We start from the raw sequence: 25268 nt of genomic DNA, 5'->3' as shown, positions 1-25268 counted from the left end.
TATTAAGTTGTTGGCCACACTTGCCTTAGCTGAAATCACAAAGGTTGCAAGAGATATTGCAGAAGATATGGTCTACCACAGAAAACGAGTTTAGAGATATTCATCAAAATAATAATAACTAATAATAACAATAATATTGGTATAAACTGTATTTGTTTTTATGAAGGCGTATTTTTACTGGGGTTTAATTATTATTCTTAAATAAGAATGGGTGTGTGGTACTTAGGGACATGGTTTAATGAGTAATGTTGGTGGTAGGGGGATGATTGGACCAGATGATCTTGAAGGTCTTTTCCAACCTTAATGATTCTATGATTCTATAAATGATATAATTATATCAATAAATTTGCTGCCAAGAAAATAAGATTAAATCTTATTAAATCTTATGCTTATTTTATTTAATGCAAGAATAAATTTTGAGGTAATTGATTTTGCAGCCACAGATATATTCTGGTTAATTTGTGACATGAAGAAATTTTGATAAATTCCTTCACAAAATGCCTGAAAATATGATTTCTCTCTTTAAAGCAACAGGAAGAAAAAGTAATGAAACATTTTGTCAAATTCACTCTCAATAAACAAATATATCTGTCTAAAACAGAAAAATATGTCTTAGAAGGAAACTATACAGCATAAAAAAGAAAGAAGAGGAACAAAAGATCATCAGTCTCAGAATACTTTCAGCTGAAAAATAGTGTTCCATTTGCAAGCAAAATGCAAGCCACAACCTTGCCAGTACGTTTCACATACCAGAATCTGTTTTAAGTTCTAAATTCAGAGCAATTTCACCATATCTTCCAAGAGCCTTCATAATCTTAAAATCCATACTTCACTGCATACATTTTCTCTTGTAATGCATACAAGAGTAAATGAAAGGCACCTAGATATGAGTAAGGCTACTTTTTCATGAGGTTATTACATCTCTTTTCAATTAAGAGTTGTAGCTGATTCTGTTTCACAAATCCAACAAAACTGGGTTGGTCATATACTTGGTTTGCAGGATGAATTATATAGGATGGATGGTAATAATTGAATAACATACCTAACAGCAGATCTGCTAAACTGACCCTACTTTTTCTTTAAACTATTATAGAGCCTGAATGTCAATAGGTTTTGGTTGTTTGTTTACACTTTGAAGGGAACTGAGTAACTTTTTTTTTTTCTCCTTTCATTTTCCTGTCATGTTTAAATCAAAACCAAAAATCACACCCAGATTAATTTATAAAGTACTAAGGCAATTCTAGATATTATCTATTGGAAACTTCCTTTAAGCTTCTCAAAAGAGATTCTGCAAAGGATGGCTATGAGCCTGTTGCTATTCACAGCCAGATGAACTAAATGCAGATGAAGCAGACTGCTGGTATATGCTTTTGTTAATCTGTGAACACCAAACTTCAGAGCTTGCTCTTTATTACCTAAGACGAATTTTTACTAATGTGTCTATAATCAAACAAACATGGAATACAAATAGGTAAATTCCCATAGACTAAAATCAACAGGTTCATTCATAAATAAAATTTGCAAGTGCACCATGGAGCAATTTAAAGGCAACAGCATACATTCAAATGACAGTAGTTTAAAAAAATCCTAGCGCATCAACGAAGTCATTGTACCATCATATATACTTGCTCTTTCAGCAAATGGAGGAAAATTCAGCTTAGACTAGTCTGCTAGTTAAAAGTTAAAAAGAGTAGTAAGTAGGATGAGGACAGCTACATCCATACTTTTAAACATCTGATCATGAGACTGGATTAATCAAGACGAATTAACAGTATTCTGATCATCAGTAATATGCACTTTTTCACATCAGCTCTGTTATGCTCAGCAACAGTGTGGTCCATTCATTAATGCCTTCTTTCATCTGTCTTTACTAGCCAGACCATGTATCCTTGGGATACTCAGCCTCCTGACCTGGAAGTCTGGGACGAGGAGCAGAAGAAACCCGCCACAGTTCAGGTGGAAACAGAGACCTGCTGCTCCACCTGGACTGTCACAAGTCCATGGGGCTAGATGGGATCCACCCAGTGGCACTGAGGGAGTTGGTGGATGTGATTGCTGGGCTGCTTTCCATCATCTATCAGTGGTCATGGTCATCCAAAGAGGTCCCAGATGACTGGAGACTTGCTAATATGACACCCATCTATAAGAAGGGTTGCAAGGAGGACCCAGGGAACTACAGGCCTGTCAGCCTGACCTCGGTGCAAGGAAAGGTGATGGAAAAAGTCATCTTGAATGCAATCATGCAATGTATGTAGGACAACTGGGGGATCAGGCACAGACAGCATGGGTTCATGAAAGGCAAGTCTTGCCTGAACTTCATCTCCTTCTATGTCTGGGTGACCCCTCTGGTGGATGAGGTGAAGGCTCTTGATGTAGTCTACCTACACATCATCATGGTTGTTGACACGATCTCCCACAGCATTCTCCTGGAGAAGCTGGCAACCCATAGCTTGGATAGGTACACTCTTTTCTGGGTTAAAAAACTGGCTGGACAGCTGGCCCCAGAGTGGTGGTGAATGGAGTGAAATCCAGTTGGCTACCAGTCACCAGTGGTGTTCCCCAAGGGTCAGTGTTGGAGCACATCCTCTTCAATATCTTTACTGATTACTTGGATGAGGGAATTGAGTGCAATTTCAGTAAGTGTGCAGATGACACCAAGTTGGGGGAAAGTGTTTATTTGCTGGAGGGTAGGAAGGGCCTACAGAGGGACCTGGACTGGATGGTTCAATGGGCAGAGGCCAACAGGTTCAACATGCCTAAGTGCCAGGTCCTGCACTTTGGTCACAACAACCCCATGCAGTGCTACAGGCTTGGAAGCAGTGTGGCTGAAAAGCTGTGCAGAGGAAAAGGAGCTGGCTGATTGATGCTCACCTGAACATGAGCCAGCAGTGTGCCCAGGTGGACAAGAAGGCCAACAGCAGCCCAGCCTCGTGAAGGGCCTGGAACACAAGTCCTGTGAGGAGTGGCTGAGGGCACTGGGGTTGCTTAGTCTGGAGAAGAGGAGGCTCAGGGGAGACATTACTGGTCTCTACAACTACCTGAAAGGAAGGTGTGGGGAGATGAAGTTCAGCCTCTTCTTGCAGATGACTAGTGATAGGACTAGAGGGAATAGCCTCAAGTTGAGCCAGGGGAAGTTTGGGTTGGAAATTAGGAGACATTTCTTCTCAGAAAGAGTAGTCAGGCATTGGAATGGGTTGTCCAGGGAAGTGGTGGAGTCACGGTCATTGGGGGTGTTCAAGGAAAGGTTGGACCTGGTGCTAAGGGACACGGTTTAGTGAGTGACATTGGTAGTAGGATACCAGTTGGACCAGATGATCCTGAAGGTCTTTTCCAACCATAATGATTCTATGATTCTATGATTAACATTAAACAATTCTTTATTACAGAAGTCAATGCTTTCTTTCAAATGCTTCATCAAAGGATGCTAGCAGTTGAGAAACCATCAATATTTAATCCATACCCAGCAGATAAAACTGCACAATCTCATTGGAAAGCATACTTTTGTGCCAACAATGTTATTACAAAGATACACTGGGTAATAACTATTCAGTTACAAATTAACACAGGTTGGGAATACAAAATAAGATCATTGCTTTAGGGAAAAATAATAAAAATAAAAATATAAATATAAATACACCCCAACAAAAGTTCCTTTTATGTTAATTTTCCTTCAGTACTGCTATGGTGATATGAAACAATGTTCAGCTGATCAGTGAATAACAAAGGATGTAAGTTATGGAAAGAACAGACTGGAACATCCTGAAACACAACAGAACCTTCAAGCAAATATAAAACCAAATGAACATTTCAAACCAAAATTTAGAAAACAAACAAACAAACAAAAACATAATGATGACAAAATATATTTCCAAGCAATCTATAGGATGGAACTACAAGATAAAGAGAAAGGGAAAGGGAAAAGGAAAGGAAAATGGAAATGGGAAATGGGAAAGGGAAAGGGAAAGGGAAAGGGAAAGGGAAAGGGAAAGGGAAAGGGAAAGGGAAAGGGAAAGGGAAAGGGAAAGGGAAAGGGAAAAAAATAAAATATAACCTATTTCTCTCCTAGAAAATAAATTAAGAGGGAAAATATTAATGGTTTTCACAAAATTAAGTGCACATTTATTATCTCTGACAGCCTGCCTTTTATGATAGTATTAGTCTCTGCAGAGTTTCCTCTGTATGTTGGATTTATTCCCTTTGAGTGACCTTTTAGAAAATAGATGAAGACAAATATTGTCAAAGAATTTGCAACAGACAGAAATATTTGCTTGTATCACACCTCAATGTATAATACTCAATACACCTCAAAACGTAATAGGCACTTTCCATGCAGCTCCTCCAAAGAGCCAAAACTGGGTTCAAGATTTAGAAGGTAAAAATAAACAAATAAAATATTTGTGAAAGTACAGTAACAAGAACTAAAATCAGCTACAAAGGTTAAGAACATTCCACCCACCAAATTAAAAAAAAATAAAAATCAGCGGTCAAAAAAAAAAAAAAAAGCACATTAAACCAACTTCACATCTAAATATAACTGTATCAAGACTTCAAAATATACAAACCTTTGCTTTACCATGTGCTCATATTCACAGGAGAGATAGAATCAGGGCTTATTCTTGTTCCTATGTTTAAGATATATCCCAAGCACCTTCTTCTATAGTATATTAACAACAAAATATCAGTTAATTAAACCTTCAAAACTGTGTTGCAGGAAACCATGTGCCACTCAGAGGCATCTGCAGTGCATTCTTGACCTCTGCAGTAGTAAGGATGATGAACTGTCTTGATCTAGTAGATACCATCTGCACCTGTACCACATTTAATAAAATCCAGTGATATCTTTAATCTCAGTTATTCTAATTAACTTGATTATGTCCTTTATTTATTTATTTATTATCAATTTTTTTATATTTAATTAAGCACATGAGAACACTCATGGGTATTGGAGCTTACTTACCTATAATCTTAAATTGTAAGAACAGTCTCTAGGCCAACTACTACTTTCTGAAACAAATCCTGGATAGAATTCAGGAATTAGAAGACACATCATCCTAAATACATAGTTTGCATATACATTATATAGAGAGTATATAGTCTAAGATACTTCAAAATTGCACCAGTTGGTTTGCAGTGATTTGTGGTGCATGGCTTGCATCAGCTGTCCAGTTTAGAGAACTGAAGGGGGAATCACCCCCTCCTTTATTTATTTTTTTTTCCTAAGAATATACATTTTCTGTAACCTTAACACTGTGTCATACTTAGTGTTCATGCAAAGACAGACAAAATTAGTTTCTGCCATCAATAAATAATGTAACATCTTGTTACATTAGTAACAACAGCTTCCCTAAACAAAACAAACAAAACCAGCCATACATATTGCTTGCAGCATATAGGTTGGGCAAGAAGTATAGTTCAGGATCCCAAACCTTAGGAAGGGGAATTTTCAGCTGTGAAAAGGACTTGTGGATAGTCAGAAAAAATATTTAGATAGAAGAGATATAAGATACTTAATAGAAGATATTTAATCATAGAATCACAGAATTATAGAATGGCAATTTGGGGGTACATGTGGATGAAAAACTTGACATTGTCCAGCAACATACACTTGCAGCCCAGAAAGATAATTGCATCCTGGTCTGTATTAAAACAACCATGGCCAGCAGATCACAGGGAGGTGATTCTCTCCCTCTACTCTGCTCTCCTAACACCCTGGATTACTGAATCCTGCTCTGGGGCCCCCAGAACAAGAGAGAAATGGGCCTGTTAGAGAAGGTCCAAAGGAGAGCCACAAAGATGATCACAGGGCTGGAGCACATCTCCTATGAAGAAAAACTGAGAGAGTTGTAGATGTTTAGCCTCGGGAAAAGAAGACTCCAGAGGGAGTAGAAGGCTTGTAGAAGCCTTTCACTACCAGAAAGATGGGGAGAGACATGCCATTAGGGTGTGTAGTGATAGGAAAATGGGTAATGGTTTCAAACTGAAAGAGGGTAGATTCAGATGAGATATTAGGAAGAAATTCTTCACTATGAGTGTGGTTAGATACTGAAACAAGTTGCCCAGAGAGATTGTGGATGTCCTGTCCCTGGAAGTGTTCAAGGTCAAGGTGATTGGGACCTTGAAAACCTGATCAAGTGGAAGGCATCCCTACCCATGGCAAGGGGGCTTCAAAATAGATGTACTTTAAAGATTCCTACGAACTAAACCATTCTATGATTCTATTATTCTCTTTCTCTACATATATATGTATTTAAATTAAATGTATACATCGGCAGTACATGTGGTAACAGTGGTGTACACCAGGGTCAATACTGGGTCCAGTCCTATTCAGCATCTTCATCAATGACCTAGATGATGGGGCATTGCTTGCTCTCAGCAAGTGTGCTGACAGTACAAAACTGCGATGAGTGGCTGCCACAACAGAAGGTTGTGTTGCCACCCAGACAGACCTCATCAGAAGGGATGGAATGATAGGATCCTCATGAAGTTCAGCAAGGAGAGGTGCAAAGTCCTGCACCTGGGGAGAAACCATCCCAGGCACCAGTACCTGTTGGTGTTCACAAGGATTCCCTGGTCCTTTTCTGCAAAGCTGCTTTCCATCTGGGTGGTACCCAAGTTAAACATAAGCCATCAATATACCCTTATGGCAAAGACTAATGGTAGTCTTGGCTGGATTAGTGTTGCCAGCAGGTTAATGGAGATGATCCTTCCCCTCTGCTCAGCACTGGTTAGGCCACATGTGGACTACTGTATCCAGTTCTGGGTTCCTCAGTACAAGAGACATGAACATACTAGAAAACAAGAAAGAGTATAGTGCAGGGGACATTGAAGATGATTAAGGGACTGGAGCATCTCTCCTATAAGGAAAGGCTGAGAGTTGGGACTGTTTAGCCTGGAGAAGACAAGGCTCAGGAGGGGGAGTATTATCAAGTCATATAAATACCTGAAGGGAGTGTCTAAGGGAGACAGCAGCAGGCTCTTCATAATGGTAGCCAGTGAAAGGACAAGAGGTAATTGACACAACCCAAAAGGCAGGAGGTTCCCTGTGAACATCAGGAAACATTTTTTTATTGTGCAGGTGACCAAGCATTGACACAAGTTGCCCAGAGAGGGTGTGGAGTCTCCTTCCTTGGAGATCTGGGTAACCAGCTTTAGGTGGCCCTGCTTTAGCAGGTGGGTTGGAGTAGGCGACCTCCAGATATCCCTTTTAACCTCAACCATTCTCTGATTCTGTGACTACATCACCAAGTTTTGTGATATCCTAAGTGATGAAAAAGGGAGAAAAAAAAAAAAAAAGATAACACAAAAACACAGAAGTGTTAGTTTTCTAACAAGAGCTTTATTTTATGTGGAATGTTTCATAAAATTTTCTATGGACATAAAATTTTCTATGCACTAAAAATGCTTAGACAGAAATTTACTTAGAAGTAAGACCATACACATTTAAAGCCAAATTAATCCCATTAACCCCATTTCATTTGACACCTTTCATCTGGCATCAAAAATAAAGAGTTTAATTGCCCTCAGCTTTTGAGGATTTACGAAGAGTTATGTCTGATTTCCTTCTGAAGGTGACACTTGCTTTCCATTGATTCTAGAGTGACAAGGATCCTCATTTAATTACAACACTTAAATTACCTAATGTGAGATTAGATTACTTTAGGTCATGTTCTTAAACACTGTAATACACCTCAGTAAAAACAATAAATTAAATGTTGAGGTTGTATCAGCAGAAATGACGAATCTTGCAGAAATTATTATATATTTAGACAAGTGTGAATGAAACCAGAATTTTTTTCTTACATCACATATAAATCCCAGCATATTGTCAGCTCTAAGAGATGTATAGTTTAATTTAAAACACTAACATCTCAGTAACGTGTGTTTTCCCATTATTATTATTTTCTGAGACAGCACAAGATTACCCATTCATGTACTTTATGAAAATGGTGCAGATTACGTATCAGCAAATTTCTCCTCACTAAATAAAATCAAAGTCCTGACATTTGAAAGTGTACTTCATATATTATTTTGAACATTTCTGTTCCTATACATACATTTATGAGTTTATAAATTTACCGGTCTACAGATAGCTTTGATTATGGTTACTGCACAATTTATATTTTTCATGTTATTGAAATGCATTCTCTCTTCTAATATTAAGAACAGTAATATTGATTGATCATTTGAGGAATTCATTTCCTGTAATTTCTGCTGTCTAGAAATATTCAGGCTAGGTAGACAGCAATTCTCTAGAAGGTAACATTTGTTTAGATAAGAGAGAAAAAATCCAAAGACAAATCAGTTTTTACATTTTAGAAACCAGCTAATGTTGTCTCTGATTAATAAAGAATGATCTAGAGACTTCTATTTAGTTCACAAATTTTGCATAGCTCCTTCCAAGAAAGAAATATTTGGGTTAGTATTTTACGCCCTGTTGAAATCAATGGCAAAACATTCTTTGAGGTCAGAAAGGCATCATTCTATTTTTGACCCAAATCTGAACAGCTCACAATTTAGGAATTTCATCTTGTAGTACATGATATTCCTCACAGAAATTCAATGAAATGGAATCTCCAGACAGAATCATAACTCTGAAGTCTCCAGACAGAACCTTAACTGAGAAAACAGCCCATTCAAATAAGACATAGAACAAAAGTTTTAGTCTGAACCAAAACTAAAATGGAGGCCAGATAAAGAAAGGAATTATATGATATCCCCATTGTAGAAGTGTTAAAATCCAGTATTTATTCTCTTGAAGAAAATGATTTTGTGTTATTAAAAATAATAATAATAATAATAAAAAAGATAAATTATTTTTACTTCTAACTCTCCTAAAATAAATACCACAGATACTATATATACCAACATATGGACCCCAACATATGGGCCATATTATTATCCTTAATCATGAACTGTGCACTTCAAATTTTTTGAGTAAATGCACTATTATATTCCAAATTTTGTATGATCATGTTCCTCAAACTAGCCAAGACTAATAATGGAAATAACTGACTGTCAGGCAGAGTCAAGAATCCCCTAGCAGTCACATCATGAAGTCTGAAGAGCAAGTGAAACCATTTTAATGGTTAAATAAATAAATAAATAAATCTAATCCATGACTGGAGCTTTACAAAATAGTTATTGATAATTTTATAAAACTTGAAGTGCATTTTGTTGTTGTTGTTGTTTGCTTTGCATTTTAACACTATCAAAATAGTAGTTCAGCATTGAATGAGTTGTATCATATATTTTACATATAACTGAAGATCTTGTCCAGAAATTCACTCCGGGATCCTGCAAATTCACTGTTCAAACATAAATTCCAATTAGAGTTGCATCTCAATTGCATGCTAAGAGGGAGAAGGGAACCCATTTGACCATGATACTGTGGCTCATCATCACTGATGTTGCTCATGGAAAAAAAGTCTTACTGGGGAAATAAAACCATGTAAATGTGCTCAGAGACTATAGATTCATGCCATCTGACAGAACTCTGAATGCCGAGACCCACATGCATACATGTAGGTCCCAGAGCCAATGTCACTTAGTTACAAAGTAAGTAAATAGCTGAGATGTATTCCTTGGTGTTTATTTTCCTTAGGCTTCCAAATATGATTCTGAGAAAGGTGTTTAAATAAAAATTTCTTTTCTAAAATGTGTCAAAATCTTTGCTCTCTCATAATAGGAGAGTTCAAATATAGTACAACATTCAATGTAGTACAAACTATTATTAACACTTAACACAGGGAGAAAGAGGAAGCAAAGTTAAGATAAAATATGAGACTAGTTTTCATGAGCATCTTGCTGAAGTATAATTGAAAGTGCTAGAACACTCGTCAATCAACATACCTAAATATACATGCTTTTCAAAAAGAACCAACAATCTCTAACATTCTCAAATGTTACTGACATTCTGAAACATTACTGTATGGAGAAAGATAAGGTTAAATTCTGTGTCCATTCTTCCTCTGGATGCAAGTGACTGAAAAGAATTTCTATGGTAACTGTACAACCACAAAATAATTACATACAAAATTACACACATGTTCTTCATACACAGAGTGACAATAGTCTCAATGGGAACATTTGCACATGAAAAAAATAAAGTGTAATGACCAATCTGACTCAAGATCAGCAGATATAAAATTATAATCTAGCCTTTAATAGAGAAAGGCAAGTTTGTTTGTTTATTTATTTATTTATTTATTTACTACCAGACCTCCATAGTATTGCTGTTTTTCCACATCATAGCTGTGAAATTTATTCATAAATAAAATGGATGGTGTCGCTGGAAGTTATTCTACAAAGTCTCATATTTATATGGGCAATAACATGCATGTTCCCACTGTCCCTTGGGTTGCTGTTCATGCAGGTACAAGACCACAGTTTAAAGACAAACTCAATCAACTCCATGGCTGGGATAACTCCTGTCTGGTACTAACTTCAATCAAGTGGTCAAGTAATTCATTATCTAAATCCAAACAAAGCAATTACTTCATGAAAAATTAGTGTTGTCATATCTTAAGTATTCCTACCCTGTTATTTTCAAAGACACTGCCTTTCCCTCTACATATTTTACTGTAATGATGTTAACGTGTTTGCCCTTACAAGATCCAAAAATAAAGAAAAGAGATCTTTTTTATCTTATTAAATTTGTACTAGGAACACACAGTGCATCCAATTCTGAATAATAGATTATGCATTCTTAGACCCTGGAGAGTACAGTACAGAAAAGAAATAGCTCCTAAATCTTGCATATAAGAAATGACAGCAACGGCATGTATTCTGAACATAAATGCATGAGATAACTGTATTCCAAAAGAAGCACGGATAACCCTCTTGACAGATCACCCTGTACACCTTAACTCCACAAAAACAAATAAAAAGTTGGTTTATAGGCTATCACAGCATTCCATACAGCACTTTCAGGAAGGGATTTAAAGATGTCTACTTCCACAAATATATAGTCAGTCTTAATTCTTACCTTCAGTTGCCCTAAAACATCTGACAGAGAAAAAGCCTTTTTATTTGTTCTGATTCTAGAGTATAAATCCTGGAAATAGAAGGCAAATGTTGAAACACATTCTGTCAAGTACAGAAAATTGTACAGAAATTATTATATTTTTTTTTCTTTACATATGATAAAAATAGCTTCAGATAGAAACTCATTTGAAAGGATGATAGTTGCAAACTGAACTTTCATTACCATGTCAGTGTTTATTAGCCCATTTAATATTTCCTTTAATATGACATTCCACCCAACCAGGGGTTAGACTTAGGATAGAAGGAGGAAAAAAATTGCTGCTGCTAGTAAACAGCAGTTAAGTTTTAGTAAGTGAGACTGTAAAATATCAATGGGTTTATCATGCTAGAGGTCCATTTTGATGTACAAATGATTGGTAGAGAAAGAGCTACTGTTATTTAGGTCATGATGAGACATCACAATGTACTCCAAAGGATATGAAATGTGTATATGAGAAGGAGAAGACAGAGGAATTAAGACAGGGACAAGTAGTAAGACTGGAAGAAAAAGCAAGAACACTTTTATATTTGAAATCAGGAATGGCACCTATAATCTGTATGAAGAGACTCACTACACTTTTGATATTGTCTAATGCTTATTACCCAAATAAATAAAAATTACACATATATTTCAATATAATAACCCCAAACTCCAACAGCAGCTCCCACAAACCAAAGGAAGTATATTTCAAGACAATTCCATTTGTAATAAAAAACAGATGGTAAAGGAAACAGATGCCGCTTTGTGATCAGATTTACACATCTGCAGACATTTACAGTATGCATGCATTTCCAAAGAATACTCAGCAAGTTAAATTAGGAAACCTTTTTTCTTAATGGAAATGTGCAAAACTAAAGCTGTGATTCAAAATGAAAACAAGCTGTGACAAAGACATATCTATCCTATCAAACTTATCTGTTTCCAAATCAATATCATATTACAGCATCATGTTAGAGAAACGCTAGTCATGATAAAAAACATGATAGCAGATAAAAACGACAAGTTTGGAGATACTTTACTGTGGGGAATTACTCAAAGGTAAAGTAGCTGAGAGTTGAGCAAGTTTCAGATTTCTCCACTCTCTGAGAGGAGATCTGAGGTAAGCAATGGTTGTCCTTCAGAAATACACAATACAGAAAAACAAAACCTCCCTCAGGAACACAGACCTGGAGATTAACTTAAGATCTTCTAAACCTTAGATTTTCATTTTATGCAGACATCAGCAACAGACCACTGACATTGACATCAAATATTTGCACTGGCCTTGGTGAACTTATACACAAGAATCAGCAGAGAAATGTTTTACAAAGAAAGATGGAAAAGTCTCACTCAAAAAGAAATGATTCTTCCAGAACCTCTTAGATAAGAGGTGCATGATAAATCAGAATGAGGAGTCAAGATGTTAACAACCTTCAAAATTAATACAGGTTGAGTGAGGCAGGTCAAAGCTACAAAAAAAAAAAAAAAAAAAAAAAATTCCTCTCCATATTTAACCCTTAGTTTGGGATATCTTAGTTTCTTAAATTTTATCCCATTTATTTTTCTTCAGATAGTTTACTTCAAGCTCACGAAAGATGATGTTGTCAGCCACAAAGAATGAAGTCAAAGGACAAACCCAATGTAAGTGCCATGTCTCTGAACTGGAGGAACCATATCATACAGTGATATTCAATATATCCATTTCAGTCCTGGGCCTGTTGAGGATGTAAATAAGGAACTAGATTCACTCAAATACTGTGGTTGTTTTCACCTACTGAAGGGATGCTGAACAGCCTTAAACCTCAGCTTGTGTTTACTTTGCACCACCACACTGACCAGTGAGACAGAATGTCTCAGAAAACCTGTCTAAGGGAGATAATTATCAGCAGTGGGAACTAGGCCAACACCACCAGTTTAATTTCATATAAACCTTCATACAATCATCAGGTAGTAACTACTTTTGGGAACTAAGCACCTGGGCTGTGGTCAAACTGGTGAGCAGGAGGTGAAAAGCTCCATATTCTATTACTAATCCCCTGAGCTATAGAGCCCTCAGCTGGTAGTTCCATAAAGGTTCACACAGTTTTTTTATTTGTTTTTTTCAAAGGCAGCAAAAGTAGTTACAAGTTGTTTTTATTTATTACTAAAAAAGAAAAAAAGAAACAACAAAAAAACACCTGCAAGAACAACTATCTTTTTCTTAAAATAATTTCTCTGAAAGTAGCAGACTGTACACGTTTTACAAGAATAAACAAACTTCTCTAATATTTATCCACAAATTGGGAGTCAGAGATGATTAGTGCAAATTTCTGCTGACCGGCAGCATTTATTCTACAAACTTTGGGTAACCTAAGTGGTCCATTAAAGAAAAACAAATATCTTCAATCAGTCTAATTTCTTCCTTGGGCATGTTTTGTTTCCAGGCATGAATGCTACTTGGTGAAATTTCCCCCTCATAAGGAAGATAGAAAAGACTGGTGGAGGTGGCAAATAATATTTGGTTTAAGCTAGCAGGAGAAAGAGGCATACCAAGAAAGGCAAAAATTGTTTCAGCCATCTTCTGAGGAAAGCTCACAATATCTTCAAACTTGACCATCTGATAATTTGTTGGCAGCAAATCGCCATTTATTCTCAGTGCTGCTGCTGTGTTTGCAAGCCATAAATAGGACAACACAGAAACAGCATTTGAATTAGATTTTGAAAGTTCTTTTCTTAATGATTCATATTCAAATGCATAGCCTTCATTTAGACTACATTTTCCTTTATGATTTTCCCATTTGAACATTGCAGCCAAGTGTTGTGGAACTTTTTTCAAGGAGTAAAGACTCGGCTTATTTTTGTACAACATGGAATAAACCCATGCCCTTGGGTCTCTTACTACATATAATGCTCTCATTGATGGTCCTAGGATTTCCTGAAAGAAGGGAAGCTTTAATGTCCAGCTCCCACTACTTAAACTAAGCACAGGTCGTGCACTAGGATAATAGACAAGGTGTCTTCTCAATTCCCTAATATATTCAGCATCTTTATCTTGACTTGCTCTTGCCCTAATTCTCTGCTCTGATAGAGATTCTCTCTTTTTTGATTTCTTCTTTTTGTCCTTGCTTATGGCAGAATGCTGAGTAATTTTACTTCTGCTGGCTTCATATAAATGAATGTTTTGTAAATGTAATTTTGTGTCTCGGACTAAAGACTGGAGCCACCCTCTGAGAAGACGAAAATGACCATTGTGGACATCAGAAGCCTTCCATTCACATGGATCTACAAAGGAATCAATTTCAAATTCACTCTCAGGAATTTCTAGATAGGCTGTAGGTATCCTCATATATAAGAAATCACTGCTATTGAAAAACACCTGTTTTAAAATTTCTGCACCAGAAGCAGGAAGCGAAGTAATTATAACATCTGGCAAAACAACGGGGTTCCCTTCTAATTGTTTGGCTTTATTGCCTTTATCATGTTCTAGCCTTGTCAAGTCACTGCTCCATTTCGCACAGATGGGCTGGGTACACATGCTCCACACATCCACCAATTCAATAAGCCACAACGTGATAACTAGTATAAGGATCCAACGCAACATTTTACTGAAGGATATGTAAAACTGCCACTGAAAAGCCAGTATGACCAAACTAACAGCCAAGATTAACCCTGCGATTATGTTCATTTTGAATCCAAATGGGAAAACCACCCTATTATTTTTAATTAGTTTTTCCACAGATTCAGTACCTAGACCAAACTTGGTTACTTTGTTTTCATGAACTACTTTGGCAAAACCACCAAATCCCAAGTAATCAAACCTGGTCTTTAAATTCTGATGTTCAGTCACAACAAAGACCGTATTTTCAGTGTTGTTGACACTGAGTGAAATCTGAAATCCAGACTTTGCATTATCAGTGAGCCTGCAGTTAGAAACATTGACATATGGGCCATAGAAAAGGTAAACAATCCTTGCAAGCGTGCTTTTCATTGGAAAGGTAACATTTACAAACTGAGTCCATCGCTTTTTGAATTCAGCAGCTTGTTCTGCCTCTTGTATCCTAGCAACAGGACTACTCCCATGATGATCAAACCAAAACATCTTGTAGTGGGCATCCCACACATCCATCATAGCTCCGTTGTATTTGTTCTTAAATTTATAGGGTATGTATTTAAAATCAATGTCAAGATTATGAAAAAAGGCACTGACAGAATTAACAGGAGAGTCTTCCTCCTTCTCGATATGGTCTACAACTAACAATGTCTGAGAATTTAAGAGCAGCAAAATGCGATATACGCTTTTCAATTTCATTGCTGATGTGTAAGCAGAGACTGCCTCACCACTCACAAACATCATGTCCCCAGACTGGGAGGCTGTTATAATTTCTCCAGTTGAGTCTCCAACCTCACGACCAATCCACTTCAGCCACTGGGCACATTCACCAAGCTGTCCCTCCCAAGGCTGGTTGCACTGGCTAGTAGGAGATGGGGCGAACACCAAGACATTGTTCAGGTGGCTGAGTTTAGGTCCATAGAGAGCCTCAGATACAAACACCTGTCCATTGGGAGCAAAAGTGAAAGAGTTCTGATCAGGATGTTCATGTCCTGGATTGAAACTCCTCCACCCATCAATCCAGGCATATGGTTGAAAGTGGACAATATCGTAGACAGCACGTCCACCGAGTTTTCCAGACTTGAAGGACACAAAGGTGTTTGTCTGGCTGCTTGGCAATCCAGCCCCATAGGTAACAACTCCCCAATTAGGAAACACATGCAATTTAGCAGTGCCATAGTCAGGAGGTGGTTGAGGAGTGATTTCAGCAGCATACCATATAAACTCGGTGTGCAATGTGCTCCACCTCTGTGCAGTGGATGGCACCATTGGTCCATCTTTGGGTCTGTGTTTTCTAATTTGCTGTGCCAACCAGTTGCCAGCTCCATTCTTCATGATAAACTTATCCAAGAAAACCAGTTGGCTCTCAGGACCATAAAACCAGTTGTAATTAGAATCTGCTATGCCCACAGTCCTTTGAAAGCCTGGTAATAGCGTGGAATAGTAAAACCAAAAGTGCATTTTGAGCCAATTATTTTCCAAGTTGTTAATACCAAAATGACGCTGGGCCAGGAAAACATACTGGGTTATGGACTTAGCTGTGTAACTCCCATAAGCTACTCCCTCATCCAGAGACCCATCTACAATATGATTAAGCAGAAACATTGTTTTCTCCATCACATCAACAACAGTGTGTTTCCAAACATTTGCCTGAGATCCGTCATCCACCCCTGTAACTAAAGCTCCAGTGAGCAAAGCAAGCATATTGGTTGCCTGATGATTATGGAGAAGCTGCTTTCCCCAGGAACGAACCTTTGAGTATTCATACATTTCCTCACTTGCAGACCGTATCTTCTCCAGGTATTTTTGTCTTCTCACATTTTCCAGTGAATTATACAAGAAGTCATAAGCAGTGGCAAATCCAGTTAGGGAGTGTCCCAGTGGCACTTCATCACCAGGTGCACTCTCCACTAACCAGTTTTTGTAACCAGCCATTCTGTCCATATATTCTAGGGCAAAATCAAATGCAGCTTTATCTTCAGGGCACAGCAAACAATAAAATGCTAGTGGTGGCAGATTGTTACCATAAACCTCATTCCACTTTGCAGCAAAATCAACATGCTTGGGTGGAGGTAGGTAGTATAATGGGTTGGATAGCATAACTATCACTGCACTTCTAATAGCTCTAAATAGATGTGAGTGGCTTGTGTGAGCTTTCTGCCTCAGTGCATGGACATCTTCAGCATCAAAATACAAATTTGGATGAAGAACTGTTTTTTTCAACTTCTGCTCAGCACCAAGACCTTCAAGTTTCTGTTTCTCATATTGACCTACATTTTCCATGAAAGTCACCCAATCTGAGTAATTGTTTACAGATTCTTCAAAAGTGAAGACAGCAAACATCATTAATGATAGAAATAAGGTATGCCCTGTAAGCATCAGAGCCATGATCCATTAGGCAGCTCCTCTTCCCCAGGCACGCACTTCCTAACAAAACACGATGTTCAGATATCAAGCTTTGATCCAGTTAGCACAAGCATGAGCATCTTAAGGCATTTTTTTCTTCAAAGAAAAGATTTAGTGTTTACTGCACATTCTAACAGATACTCAGATTACTCGTAATTTGAGCTACAACACTGAAATAATGACGCTGTTGAGAACTTAAATCTCAGGTGCCTTGCCTGTTCACATTTTTCTCAAATACAACACTACAGTCAGTATAAGCATTAAAATAGGGAGAAAGTAAAATCTCCAAGATAAACATACAAAATGCAGGTTGACAATACACAGTCAGAAACTGAAAGAAACCAAAACACTATTCTTTGATAACTTGTAAACTTTGATTTGAAAACAGGAATCAGAGCCATACATTTTCTGTGTTAATACTTTCAATCAGGTCAAATTCCACTCCTATAGCTGACCAAAAAAAAAAAAAAAAAAAAAAAAAACCTTCACTGATCACAAAAAGATATAATTTATTCAAAACAATGGGTTGAATTTGATTATTTAGGGAATTTACAGCACTTGGAAAACACACTTAAAAACTGAAGCTACTTTCTTCAGCCTTCCTCTTATCTTGATTTGGATACACACTCTTTCCATCTTGCTCTTTTTGGACTCATGGGAGAAAGGGAAGAAAGAAAAAATGAAGAGAAATCCTTCATTAGCTCCTTTAGATGAGACTGCGGTAATTTTAACCACTATTCCCCTTTGTGAAAGGTTTGTCTGAATTAATAGTCATTGAATATCGACACATTTTCAAGTCTTCTTTCATCCTATCTTCAGCAAATGATGCCCAAATTTTGCCTCAATGATTCAGAGAATCGTGCTCCTCCCATTACGAAGTGAAATGAAAACATATGAAAGGGGCTGAAAGCCAGTATTTTTTTGCTAAAAGAGCAGTTTCGGTTTTCCTTCCACTTTGCATGTTGGTTCTTTCTGTGAAAACACAAACAGAAGTTCTCTGAAGCTATACAGGTGCCATAACATACTCAAAGTATTTAGTCATGAGGAATGGTCAATGCTTTTAGGAAAGATGAGGGTTAATACACTTTTTTTTTCTTCCCCCTCAAGGAAATTAAACAAAAAAGGAACATTTCCAAAGTTCCACAAAACTCCATCAAAACGGAAAGTCGGATTGGCTACATAGATTCTCTTTATTTCACCTTGACCCGAGCGACTCCCGGCCCTCGAGGCAAATTTTCCTGGCACTACGGCGAGCTACCCCCAGGCAGACATCCCGAACGCGCCCCCGCAGCCGGATGGAGCTCCCTCCTATCAGAAGGGCACCGAGCACGCCACCCGTGCGGCTCTGCCCTCAAAGGGAAAGAAGAGGGGCGGCGGCGAGGGCCAGTAGCACCCCTCCCTCCGCCGCGCCACCGCCCTGCGGGACGCCCCCGGCCCCTCCAGCAGCGGTGGCGGGGGCACGGCGAGGCCTCCCCCGCGACCACCAGAGGGCGCCCGCCGCCGGCTCGGCCCCCGCCTGCCCCCTCTCCGCCGCCCGGGGCCGCACAACTTGAGCAAGTTTCCGTGGCTCGCCCCCGCACGCCGCGGCCCCCCGCCGCCCCTCGCCCGCCTCCCCGGTTTCTTCATGCCGTGTTCCCCGCGGCTTCACCCCTGTTTTACCCGCAGCGGCGTCCGATAGCGTCCCCTCTCCCTCGGTGCTGGTTCCGGGGCGAGGCGGGGGTCCCGGTGAGCGCGGCCGGGGGCGCGGGGTCAGCCCCGTCCGGGGGGCGGCGGGCGGCAGCGCGCTGCGGCGGCCCCTCTCGGCTCGGCTGGGCTGGGCTGAGCTGGGCTCGGCTCCGGCCCCTTCCGCCTTGCCGCTACTTTTCCCCCGGGCTGGCTGCAACTTCGCGTCCGAGCCCTTCCCCGGCTGCTCCCGGAGGAGGGGGCGGTGGATCGGCGGAGCCCTCCCCGCGGAACAGGAACGCGAACAGGGACGTGCCGGTCCTCCGTGGCGGCCGCGCTCCCAGCTGCTGCTCTTCCCTGCGACTGCGTGAGCCGCTTGCCAAGCCGAGCCGTGCTCCCGCAGCTGATGACACCGCCGCCCCTGCGCCTCGGCAGCCGGCTGCCAGCTGAGCGCGGCGGGCGCGCCCGGGGGCAGGGCCGGGGCCGGAGCCGGGGGGGTGGCCGAGCCCGGGAGCGGCGGCGGATTGGGGAGGAGGGGGCGGGCGGGGGAGAGGCGGGGCTGGGCGGCTCCAGCGGTGGCGGCCGCCCCGATGCCGCGGTGAGGGTCCGGGGGTGGCTGGGGAGGTGGTGGTGTGCGGGCAGCAGCAGGCAGGTGGGAGAGGTTTTCCGCGGGAGAGGAGGTGCGGCGGGGGTCGGGCAGGGCGGCAGCAGCCGTCTGGTCTGGGGCTCGCAAGTTTACGAGGGAGGATTGAAGAGGTGAAAGTGCCCGCAGCTCCCAGACCGCGAGCATCCCCTCGCTGGAGGGGTCCCGCTTTCTGTAACCGCCTCCCTGAGCGGGCACTTTAGTTGATGCGAGGCGTTAAAATGGCTCTCCTTCAGCTTCAGCTGTAGGCTTCTGAAGTAAAATATAAAACCGTAATGAGACGTACAAAACATTACCCCTGGATTTGTTCACGGTCAGCGATGCGGTGAAGGGCCGCCAGGCGCTGCTGGCTCGCCCGCTGGGTGCCCCGTGGTCCTCCCGCTACATTCAAGAGGCACAACGCCATTCTCGATTTTGAATCGCAGTTTGCATTGCTGGTGACGGCTTTCCGAGCTTTGCGAGGCTGGTTGTGTAACCAAGCTGTTCTTCGGTAGTAAGTACTTTCTAGGGAAAGTGTGAGCTTTTTGAAATGTTACCGGCTACCGTGTTTATAAACCCTACTTCGTGTGGGCTTTAATCAACCCAAGAGCATGAGTCACTACTTCTTCCCAGGCTTAACCTATATTCATCTTAACTTTTTTTTTTTTTTTTTCCCCGAATATCTTAGAAAATACAATTGCATGTTTAAGTATTTCTTAATCTACCCAGTTTATAACTATATTGAAAAGAATGTATAATGGCTATAGTTAATGGATACTGATTCTGTTTCTTTGTGCCATGGAGAGCATCTGAGCAGTATTAGATTATTAATTATGCACAATCAATGATAAACTACATCTGGTACCATCCTTTTTTATTTTTTTTTGTTATTATTATTATTTTTTTATATGTGACCTACACACTTAGCATAGGAGGAAAAACTACTGATTATTGCCTGGATCTTGTCCTCCCATCAGAAGAAATTTGCATAATCGCCAAAGATCAGCATATATTTCCCTGACCTTGAAACTATAAAGATTTTGCCATTTCATGCTACTGAGTTAGTTATTACATGAGGAGAGGAAGGGGAAAAGTCAAGCAACAATACAGGCTGCTTTCCTATTTAAATTAGTAGAAACAGTGGGGCACACTACAAATGGAAACCTCCCAACCCTTTTTCCTTTTATTCCCATTATGCTGTACATTGTACCTTTTATGTAAGTGTGGGTATTTTTATTTATAATTATTATTACTTTCCCAAGGCTGACCAATTCTGGAACATACTGTAATCTCAGAGAATGACTTCTTCCATAAGTTTTTAGGTAACCCCAAAGAACAGGACATGTGGAGGACCTTTGTAAGGTTGAGAGCAAGAGTAAAGTGCTTCCAAGATGCCTTCTCACTCTGTGAGAAGATTTTGCTTTTTCTGTAGAAGCTCTTTCACAACATCAGAGATGTTGTAATGTCAGAATAACTATGACTAATTTTCTGCTAAGCAAATGGCAAAGCAGGAGTATCTTTAACCATGTATAATTTCACCTAGTTTTAGCTCCTTACTTTCTGCCATTTTCACATAATTATGTTTAAGTGAGAAGTATAAATAAAGACCTCTTACTTCTCTAGGGGCAGCTGTAAAGCACACTTTCCTGATTAATTTGCAGAAGACTCCAGTAGTCATTGGCTTGTTATATAAAGAGAATATATACATATGTATATATTTTATGACTATTATTTTCATTTTTGGAGTTCAGCTTCTACTGAAGCTGGTGGCAAGCAGTGTCGTTCATAGATTTTGGAGTATGTCATTGAGGTCTTGGGAGCAGCACTAAATGAAGAATCTCCAGTAGGTACTAGATGTTTTGTGGGAATGTCTAACTTAAAAAGAAGAAACTCATAGCTTTGTTGAGCAGGGGCTTGGAGGCTAAAATAGTCAAGGATAGGGAAATACTCTGGAAAAATAAGAATAGTGCTGCAACTAACATTCGATTATTTTTTTTCAATTAGCAATTTCCAATAGTCAGCAGAGACCCATAGTTACAACACTACCCATAGTTACAATACTACAACTGAAAAGAAGCAAACAATCTCAGAGATCCAACTGGCATCCATGAGAAGCAATTAAGTGAACCAAACTTCAGAGGAGTTAATTTAAGTAAATATGGGAATTTTATCCTGCTATGCATCTGAGCTCCATCACAGCCTTTCTCTCACTCCCCTTCATCAAAGGAAAAGGGGAGACGTATCAGGAAAGGGCTCAAAGGCCGAGATAAGGACAGGAAGATCACTCAACAGTTATCGTGACAAGTAAGACAGACTCAGCATAGGGAGATTAATATAATTTATTGCCTATTGCTAACAGACTACAACAGTGAAAAACTAAAAGCAAACTAAAAACACCTTCACACCAACCACCCTATTCCACTTTCTTCCTCTTGAACAGTTCAGGGAATGGAGAATGGGGGCCATGGTCAGTCCCTAATACCTCATCTCCACTGCTCCTTCGTGGTCACTCTCTGCCCCTGCTCCAATGTGCAGTCCCTCCCATGGGATGCCATTATTCATAAACTGATCCTACATGGGCTTCCCACAGGCAGCAACTCTTCAAGAACTGCTCCAATGTGGTTCCATACCACAGGGTCCATCTGTCAGAAGCAAACTGCTCCAACATGGGTCTGTACCACGGGGTCCATCCGTCCGGAGCAAACTGCTCCAGCATGGGTCCCCCATGTGTGGCAGCTCCCCCCAGACCATCTGCTCCTGCGTGGGCTCCTCTCCACAGGCTGCACCATGGAGATCTGCTCCACGTGGGACCCATGGGCTGCAGGGGGGCAGCCTGCTCCACAGGCCGGAGAGGAACTGCTGCTCTGGTACCTGGAGCACCTCCTGCCCTCCTTCTGCACTGACCTTGATGTCTGTAGGGCTCTTTCTCTCCCTTTTTCCTTTTTTTTTTTTTTTTTTTTTTTTTTTATTCCTCTCTCCCAGATGCTGTTGCACAGCATTTTTTCTTCCCTTCCTTAAATCTGCTCTCCCAGAGGCCCAACCAGCATCACTCACTGGCTCAGCTCTGGCCAGTGGTGGGTTCCTTTAGGAGCCAGCTGGAGTTGGCTCTGATCTGACATGGGCAGCTGCTGGGCTCTGCTCACAGAAGCCACCCTTGCAGCCCACGCTACCAAAACCTTGCCATATCAACCTAATACAGTAATTAGAAATAGTGACCATGGATTGTAACCAATGCTTTTTTCATGAGATGAGCCTGAAGTGCCATTCTGTCATAGTTGATTGCATAATGTTGTTTGAGGAGTGGTCAGTAATTGTGAAAGTAAATTAAATTGCTATTTTTTTTTATTATTATTATTTATAGAAGCACTGAGCATATGGCACCAAATTGCATTATATTGTTGAATTTTCAAATACTGTTCATAACTATGAATAGCTGAAAAAACAAGGCTGTTTGGCTTTCAGGAGGAAAAAAAGTGCTGTAAAATATCTACCAAGAAAACGAATTTGACACATGGGGAAGCGACCTCTCTGTCACTTCAGGTTTTAAATATCAGAGTGGGTCGTTTTTGGAAATATACTCTGGTGTACCACTTGAGGGATAGCATTCTGCATTAATACCAAAATCAGCCATCTGAATAATCTTGAAAATGCTAGCAGTGTTATCCTGCTTGAGTACAGGCCAAGTGTTAACAGATGGAAGTGAAGAGGGGATAATCAGCTGGACGGCAACAAAATATTTGCCAGTGTCAAAGAGCATATTGATAATACAAAAGTTCATAAATGAATGAGATGCTGCTATCAAGTACAAGACATAATTCTATATACATGAAAAGAGACAGGTATTTTAGGTAGGATCTGGACTGAGGTAATGAGGTATCCAGTAATGATGGACTCTTGAACCTTCTGCCTAATTCCTCAAGTAGTGAAAGTATATAAGCTCCTAAATTTAAAGTAGAGGTTTCATTTCAGAGGCATTACAAGTCTAGGATAGAGTTCTGACCACTCAAAAATCTCTTCATGCTGGCAGGACTGATAACTTATCTCAGACTAAACCTAACTGTAGCCAGCACGATACCTGTTTCTCAATCTAAATCCGCCCATAGATCTAACTCACTGTGAGTTCTTCAAATATACATCATGCATAGCTCTTTTTTCAACAGACAAAACAAGAACAAAAACATTGGAGGAGAATGCAGTGGTCTGATGGATCCTCTTCTATATCATTTGTTGGTCAGAAGCACCCACCTTTCACACAGAAGACATAGGGACAATGGTCTTTTCTCCTTTACAGGACGCTAACCAAAAACTCTTAACTCTTAAATGACCTAATCCTTTGTCTGCTTCAGCATACAATGTATTTTTGTTACTCAATAAGTATGTGAAATCATTTTCATAATATAACCACACACATTAATAAATTGTATTAGAAATAAGGAGATGGACCCTCAGCCATCCACTAATAGCTGACACATTTTGGAATAAACTAGTACCAGAATAAAGTGTATACTGCCTTCTCAGGTCAGGGTTCAAATCTCCATCTGTTACACTAACTTTTTAATATATACAAGTGCACTTCCTCTCAGTGTAACCACATGTGATTGGACCACAAATGTTACACTGTTAACTAATCAAGTAGTTTTGGAGGGAGAAATCTGATGCTGCTGAAGAAAATTTGACAAATGTAATCTATATAAACAGTTGTCAGCTTGAAGTTCCAATGTTTTGGGGTTTTGAGTGAGTACAGGGGAAATGGATTGGAAATGGAACAGGAAATTGATTACCCAGAAAAGAGCAAAACAGCATGTGGTGGTACTCTTCTTACAGGTCTTATATTTCTTATTTCTATTTATATTAAGAAGTATTTAATGGTCACAACCAATTAAAAGCAACAGCAACAAAACACAAACAGGCGAATAAGAACATTCTGATTTTATTACACATGAAAATAAACTATGTTTATCAGACTGCACAAGCGGAGTAGAAGAAAAAAAAAAAGTAATTTTTCTTGGTGATGGTGTTTTGTTGTTTTTCCATATTGCAAAGACTCTTCTTTCTTGAGGAGTTCTCCAGCATTGTAAGACTGGAGTGCTCACAGACTGAAAAGTGCCTGGTGTCACTGTCAGCAGAGAGATATAGGATGGTGCTACTGCCAAAAGCCGCAGTGCTGCACTCTTTCTCTATCCGGGCTGCATGCTCCTGCCAGCCCCTTTGTGTTGGAGCAGTTGGCAGTCTCATTGCTACATAATTGTTCGTGCAGACACAACAGGGCAGCACAGTTTCAGGCCAGCTTAAGTAGATTGTGAAACCGCATTTTACAAATTCCAGCTGTGTAGAGGGGTAATTTTAAGTCCATTCATGACTATCTCAGACACTGCAAACGAAGCAAACGGAACAGTTCATTCTTACTTTGGAAGCAATTTTATCAAAGTCTTCAGTGGAAGTGTTTTAAATATGTCAGTGGTGATGTGTACAGCAGTGAGATCTCAGGATGATTCTCAGCAGCAGGTCAAAACAATGCACTACAAAATTTTAAGAATATCAGATTCAGTGGAACAATACCTGTGCAGAGCTACACCAGTGCACGTTTTTCACCATGGAAACTTGTTACCAATTGTATAAATTAATGCTAACAATGTTGTATTTATGGAAGCATTTAAGTATTCAAGGCTTGCTGTTTAGATTTTAGCTGTTTTGTGACCTATCCGTAAATGATGCTTTATTAAATAGAGTAGATTGCCAAGTTAATCATAACAAAACCAGAAAAGTGATAGAGGAAGGGCTTTTCTTTTCCTTGCTGAGTATTTTCCTTGTGTATTGGAAGTCTAAGAAACTATTGAAATAAATACCTTCTCCTCCTCACAGAAAACAAGAATAACAACTACAAAAACAAGTAGGCATTAAAGCTGGAGCCAGCAACCAACATATGATTCCTTTTTTTTTGCAGAGGTATATCAGCTGTAAATTTGCAATACTAATGTAAATTCACT

General features: G+C 39.8%; 1 protein-coding gene and 1 long non-coding RNA gene across 2 annotated transcripts; both read right to left on the bottom strand.

Moving 5' to 3' along the window:
- Nucleotides 1-13182: 13182 nt before the first annotated feature.
- Nucleotides 13183-17460, bottom strand: DSEL (dermatan sulfate epimerase like). Its single transcript, XM_032182785.1, has one exon. It carries the CDS (start codon nucleotides 16977-16979, stop codon nucleotides 13329-13331), a length of 3651 nt encoding a protein of 1216 aa, XP_032038676.1. The 5' UTR covers nucleotides 16980-17460; the 3' UTR covers nucleotides 13183-13328.
- Nucleotides 17461-17484: 24 nt separating this feature from the next.
- LOC116486496 lies at nucleotides 17485-18747 on the bottom strand. The gene is made up of 2 exons (XR_004252958.1): nucleotides 18657-18747; nucleotides 17485-17969 (listed from the first exon to the last, which is right to left on the bottom strand). It is a non-coding gene; the product is annotated as an uncharacterized LOC116486496 (long non-coding RNA).
- Nucleotides 18748-25268: the final 6521 nt, after the last annotated feature.

This window comes from Aythya fuligula, chromosome 2 (genome assembly GCF_009819795.1).
Source record: "Aythya fuligula isolate bAytFul2 chromosome 2, bAytFul2.pri, whole genome shotgun sequence".
NCBI lineage: Eukaryota > Metazoa > Chordata > Aves > Anseriformes > Anatidae > Aythya > Aythya fuligula.
This window is presented reverse-complemented; position numbering and strand designations above follow the sequence as displayed.

Bases quoted from the DNA above. Each gene is read 5' to 3' on its own strand.
- DSEL (XM_032182785.1), bottom strand. From the start codon at position 16,979: ATGGCTCTGATGCTTACAGGGCATACCTTATTTCTATCATTAATGATG.